At 46.9% G+C, this 5,581-nt stretch overlaps 1 protein-coding gene across 2 annotated transcripts in view; it reads right to left on the bottom strand.

The window, feature by feature from the left end:
• Positions 1-1,341: 1,341 nt before the first annotated feature.
• Positions 1,342-5,581, bottom strand: part of SMYD1 (SET and MYND domain containing 1) — a 46,265-nt gene continuing 42,025 nt past the window's right edge. For both annotated transcript variants that reach the window (XM_006168362.2, XM_006168361.2), the window contains 2 exons: positions 4,652-4,820; positions 1,342-2,949 (listed from right to left, as the gene is read on the bottom strand). In XM_006168362.2, the coding sequence (XP_006168424.1) occupies positions 2,791-2,949; positions 4,652-4,820 (328 nt within the window). In that variant the 3' untranslated portion in view covers positions 1,342-2,790. The remainder of the gene's footprint in view (positions 2,950-4,651; positions 4,821-5,581) is intronic.

Raw genomic sequence — 5,581 nt, forward strand, 5'->3', positions numbered from 1 at the left:
GACACAGCTCCTGTCCTCTGGGAGCTCACAGTCTGATGGAGGAGATGTCCTTAGGTGGTGTTCTGAAGAGGAGCAGGTGTGGGGCAGGGGAAAGAGGAAGAGTTTCATTTTGGACAAACGCTGAGTTTGATGTAGAACATCCCAGAGGGATGTGGGGCTGGGACTCAAGTGCAAGGTCAGGGAATACAAAGTTGTGATTCATCAGCCTCAAGGTGGTCATTAAGTGAAGCACCTGACTAAGTTCATGCAGGGGTGTGCAGACTGAGTTGAGAATGAACCAACTCCAAATAATGCCAACATGTCAGCAGCAGGCGGGGGAGCAGGGCCAGTGAAGGAGCCCCAGAAGCTGCTCCAGAGAATTATCACAAGAAAGTGGAGTCACAGAGATCAAGGGCGGGGACTATCAGCTGATGCAGCAAGGCCAAATTATCTAAGGACTAAAAAGTATCCTCTAGAATTGATCTTGGACCGAGTCATTTTGGTGGAAGAGCAAGAGTAGGAGCCAGTCTGCAATGGGTTCCAGAAGAAACAGAAAGTGAAGAGAATAACTACAACTGAAAACAAAAATAACACTCAACTATGAAGCTTGATCCAAGGGTCCCCAGCACATTTATTGACTGCGTTAATGAAGACGAGTGGGTGGAGAAATATCAACGATCCAAGATGGAAAAGGAATACCAGATGGAGCAAGATCTCAAAGGCATGAGGGGGAGGAGCCCAGAGCACAGAGTGCAGCTTTGAAGGGAGAGAAAGTCCCATTCCACTGGTCTGAGAGGGAAGGAGGAGCAGGGAGTTTAGACACAGAGTACAACTCACTGAAGAAAATTAATTTTAGGAATATGGAATAGTTTAAAAGATCATAAATGTGGAAGAATGACCAGTGGTTTGGAAAATAGATGATAATGACAAAAAGGGAAGAAGATTTGGGGGAAAGTTTTGCCTGAGGGTAGGGGAGGGATCATCTGAATGTGTCTGTTGGATCCCAGGTAGGACATCAGTGCCCTCCCTAAGCCTGTGGTGTGAGTGCCTGAAAGAATGTGTCAATCTTCCTGTAAAACTTTCCAGGGGATAGAGTATCCTCAAAGACGAGCCAAATGGAGAACCAACAGTTAGTGTAATGGCTATGTCACTGGACTCCCACGTGGTCGACCGCGGTTCACGTCCTGGACCCGGTGGCTTAAAACTCATGCCAGGTGCATGTGCGTGCGTGCCCAAGATCCCAGGAGGAGAATGGAGGAGAAGGGATTGTGGCGTGACCATCTCCCCTGGGGGCTGATGTCTTGCTTTCTGTCTCTATGTCTCTCTCTGTCTGTCTGGCGAGCGCACGTGCCCTATTTGTCCTGAACGAGTATTCTGCAAAGAAGTGGCCGATTTACAGAGTTTCCAGCCACTTAACAGGGTTCAGAGGAAAGCAATAGGCTATCCCCAGGATAGAAGAAGGGAGATAAAAGAGCTAAGATTTTAGGAAATTATGCCAAATCACTTGACTTTCAGAAGTTAGTAGAATCCTGGAGTCTACAGTAGCCCCGGGTGTGGAGAACCCTTGGTGATGCCCTCAACTAGAGACCTTTGTTCCAGGATCTTCCAAAACCTTGGTGAGAAGTTTGTAGTCTCAGAAGATAACACACCAATCTTGGGATTGATTGATTCCCGAGACACTCGCTTCTCAGATGGACACACAACAGCCTTCTAGGAAATGAGAAATTGGAAACTCTGAAGAAAACCTAACCCAGGAGTATGAGTCCAGATTAGAATGTTCCTTCTGGTGGTAAAAAGCAGAAGCCCTCAGGGCATGGGCAGAGAAAGAAATTAAGCCAGAGATATAATAATCATTCAATACTAAGACTGGTGATTCATTGGGGCCAATGATAAAGTCTAAGCTGGTAAAGGCCACCCGGGCATATGTTACCAGATAAAACTAACAAAGGCCCACTCTTCTGGGCCTGTGGTCATCAGGCATGTGTGTTTCCAAGTTTCTCTCTTGTCTTCACCTGGAAAGACTTCAATCCTACTAGGCTAATGGCCAGGAAAATCTCAGATATCCCCCACATGGTAGAGCTTGGCAATGAGGTAGAGACTTCCCTCTCTTCCCTCTCTAGAAATATTTCCAGAATTATACTTAGAACCCAGACTTTAAATTGAGACATTAGGTATTGGGCAAGGCCCCCACTTCTTTCTGAATATGCACCATCCCTAAGAGATTTCACTTCTAAATAGCCCAAACATAGCCTCTTCTTCATAACTTCACACTAACCTGAAGAAACTGGGCATTACCCAACTTGGCCAAATCCTGAATATTCCAGACCCTGAGTAAGAGGCACCTGCACAGGCGAGCAAGACTCCAGGCACCTGCCACCCTCAGCTCAGATGTCATCCTCTCCACGACACTCCCAGCGCACACACATGTACAGGCACACACACACACGAGACACATGCCCCCCACACCCTCTGTCCATACAGTTTACCACAGCATTTACTGTTACACTGTGCCTGTTTACCTTTGCTTCCCCACCAACTACATTTGGAGCTTCTTTATGGGGTGCTAGGGCTTTGCGCCCAATAAAAACATTTGCAAGAGGAGTTGGCCTGAGCTGGGATAGAGTTGAGTTGAAATTAGTTGATTCGCATCCGAAGGACACTGGGGAACACAGAGCAGAGCATTCCTACAGCAGCAGCAGTGAGGCAGGAGTTACCCTGACTTCCTCATCAAGGGTCTCCACAGAGATCCACCATCTCCAGAATTTCTCCCGAGTTCCCCAACACATAGCCCCTGCTCCACTGAGGGGATCCTCATTGCTTCTTATGGAACAGAGCTGGGGCCGGCTCGTTGCTGGGCTCGGCCATGACCTGCATGGGCTGGTTGTTCAGGGCAGCCTCCCGCATCTTGTAGTACATGAACTCGTTCTGGCGGAACATGCGCAGCTCCATCTCCGTCTGCACCCGCATGGCCTGTGGGACACAGATCCACTGTGAGCAGTGAGGACAAGCCTTCAGGATAGGGTCTCTGACCTACCCCAGAGTGAATGACCCCAGTCACCCAGATTCACCTCTAGCCCCTCGATGACAATTGACACACACACACACCCTCATCCATTGGGAGTCCAAGGTCTTCGCAAGGGACCCATTTTATTAAGGAGAGGGGATTAGACACGTGAGAATGTTTGTTCTCGTGTACCGTCAAGTGGAGACCTGGGTTTGAACTCTGGCTCCTGGATTTATTGGTTGTGGGATCTCACACAAATGACGTTACCACTTCAGCCCTCGGTAATCTCACCTGCGAAAAGGAGGATTCCTTTGCTCCTTACAGTACATTGGGAAGGTTAGGGTGTGACACAGAAAATCCTCATTCTTTCATATCTACACTCAAGAATACATAGCAAGGGGCAGACATTGTTCAGGGAACAATGGAAATGAGGAGAGGAAGGGAGACCTCCCCTCTCTGTAGGTTCTAGAAATATTTTTAGAATTACAATTAGAACCCAAATTTCAAAGAGTAGTGAGTAAGATCGACAAAGACTCTGCCTATGATGAGCTTGATACGCTAAACATAAAGTGAGTTACCTTCACTTCTTTTTGCCCCTCCCTTGGTCCACACATGCATTATTTTTTATAGGTTTTTACCTTCCTCTCCCCCATAGGGCACATGCACTCACCAGAGAGAGAGAGACTGAGAGACAGAGAGACAGACACAAAGACAGGGAAAGTGAGAAATCACACCCTGGAGGGATGGTCATGCTGCAAATCCTTCTCCTCTATTTTCTCGGGACTTTGGGCATGCACACACACACACACACACACACACACACACACACACACATCTGTCATGATTTTCAAGCTGCTGGGTCCAAAACTCAAATCACAGTTGGCCATGTGGAAGTCCAGCACTTTAACTACCATCCCACCTACTGCCCGCCCCCATCGGTTCTGAGGGACTAATATATTATTTCTGATTTACAGATGAAAAACTGGAGATCTGAGTGGTAAAAAGATGCTTATACCTGAGGTTACACTAGTCCTAAATGTCATAGTCATTCTATGATACATTTTATTACACCATAATCTGTCTGCTTTCCCTAGACTACACTGCCTTACAATCGCTCTGTCACTCTCAAATAAACCAGCAGCTATTAAGATCATGCTATATTTGCCAGGCACTGTTCCAAGTGTGTTCCACATATTAACTCACTGAACCATTACCACTGTCCTACACTTTTCCTCCCATTTTATTGATGAGGAGAATGAGGCCTGTATGTTTAATATTTATAAAAATAGCATAGCTGAAAAGATTTTGCAAGCTGCCACTCTGTGTAGCACAGAATACTTTCTAAAATAAATGGCTGCGTGCACACACACACCCACACGCACGGCACACACACTACCATTTAGCTTTTCTTGGTCTAGGCTTAGGTAGACTCAGAGTTCAGGTCTGAGTTTGCCATTAACAACACACAATTGACTATAGACAGATTTCTCTCCCTCTCTGGGCCTCGGTTTCTCCATACATAACACCATGAGAGTGGGCTATAGCATTTCTGAGTCCCCTTCTGAGTTAGCTGGCAACCTATGGACTTCCCTAAAGCAGAGTCCACCTGAACCCAAACTCTCACCTTCAGACCACACAAGGAGCATCCAGCTCCAAGGTGCTACTTGCCTCTAAGTCCTTGGTGATGGGATGGGAGGGTCCATGTGTCACAAGGAGAATGGCATAAGCCTTGCAGATCATCCCGTGCCCCACCTCAATGTTTCCAGCATGCCAGTTGGTCAACCCAGCTCGCATCACAGCCATGCCCAGCTGGGCATTGTTGGGGTGGTAGAGCTTCCTGTAGGGGCACGGCAAGTATTCACAACACATCGTTCCAACCATCCTTAAATTGAACATCATTGACAACCTTGAAAGTACCCTCCTTGATCAAATTCATCCACTCCTCCCGCTAGCACTGGGAGGCATCTATGACTTGCAGGGGAGACCAAAGCCCAGAAATCTGCCGACATTCCAGTGAGGCTCTGAGAGCTTGGATTCTGACCAGGACCTCTGAGCCAAGCGCTTGCGGGGAGAAGAGGCTAGGATGATATTCCAAACTTAAGCACAGGAAGCTGGGAACTCACAGGAACACCTCACCCCTCTCGCCCCCCACCTCCCCAGGAAAGTGATAGGAAGGCCAGGAAGAATAAATAACTTGAACGTCCTTCTCAGGATAGCATTGCATCTTCACCTCCCAGAACCCTCTCAACAGAGCTCTCTTTTGGCATGTCATAGAGTTTACCTGTATTTTGTTTATGAATGACCTTCTCTCAGATGGACTCTCCATCCTAACTTACTCATTTGACCAGAAGTCCAAAATCACATACCAACATGGACACAGAAGGTGAGAGAAGATATTGACAGAAAGCCAGTAGGGAGTTGCATTTTACCATTTATAAGCAAGGGTGATCAATGCCTCTTTTTTAAAATAAACAAAAGGCCCACAAAATTGCCTATGTTGATTGCTATGGAAAGGAAGGACCTTTTTAAGCACTTAAAGTTAATCTGGACTTTATTTTTGAAAAATCAAAAGCAGAAGACACCACACACATGACAGAT

This window comes from Tupaia chinensis, unplaced genomic scaffold, assembly GCF_000334495.1.
Source record: "Tupaia chinensis unplaced genomic scaffold, TupChi_1.0 Scaffold145741_1, whole genome shotgun sequence".
Lineage (NCBI taxonomy): Eukaryota > Metazoa > Chordata > Mammalia > Scandentia > Tupaiidae > Tupaia > Tupaia belangeri.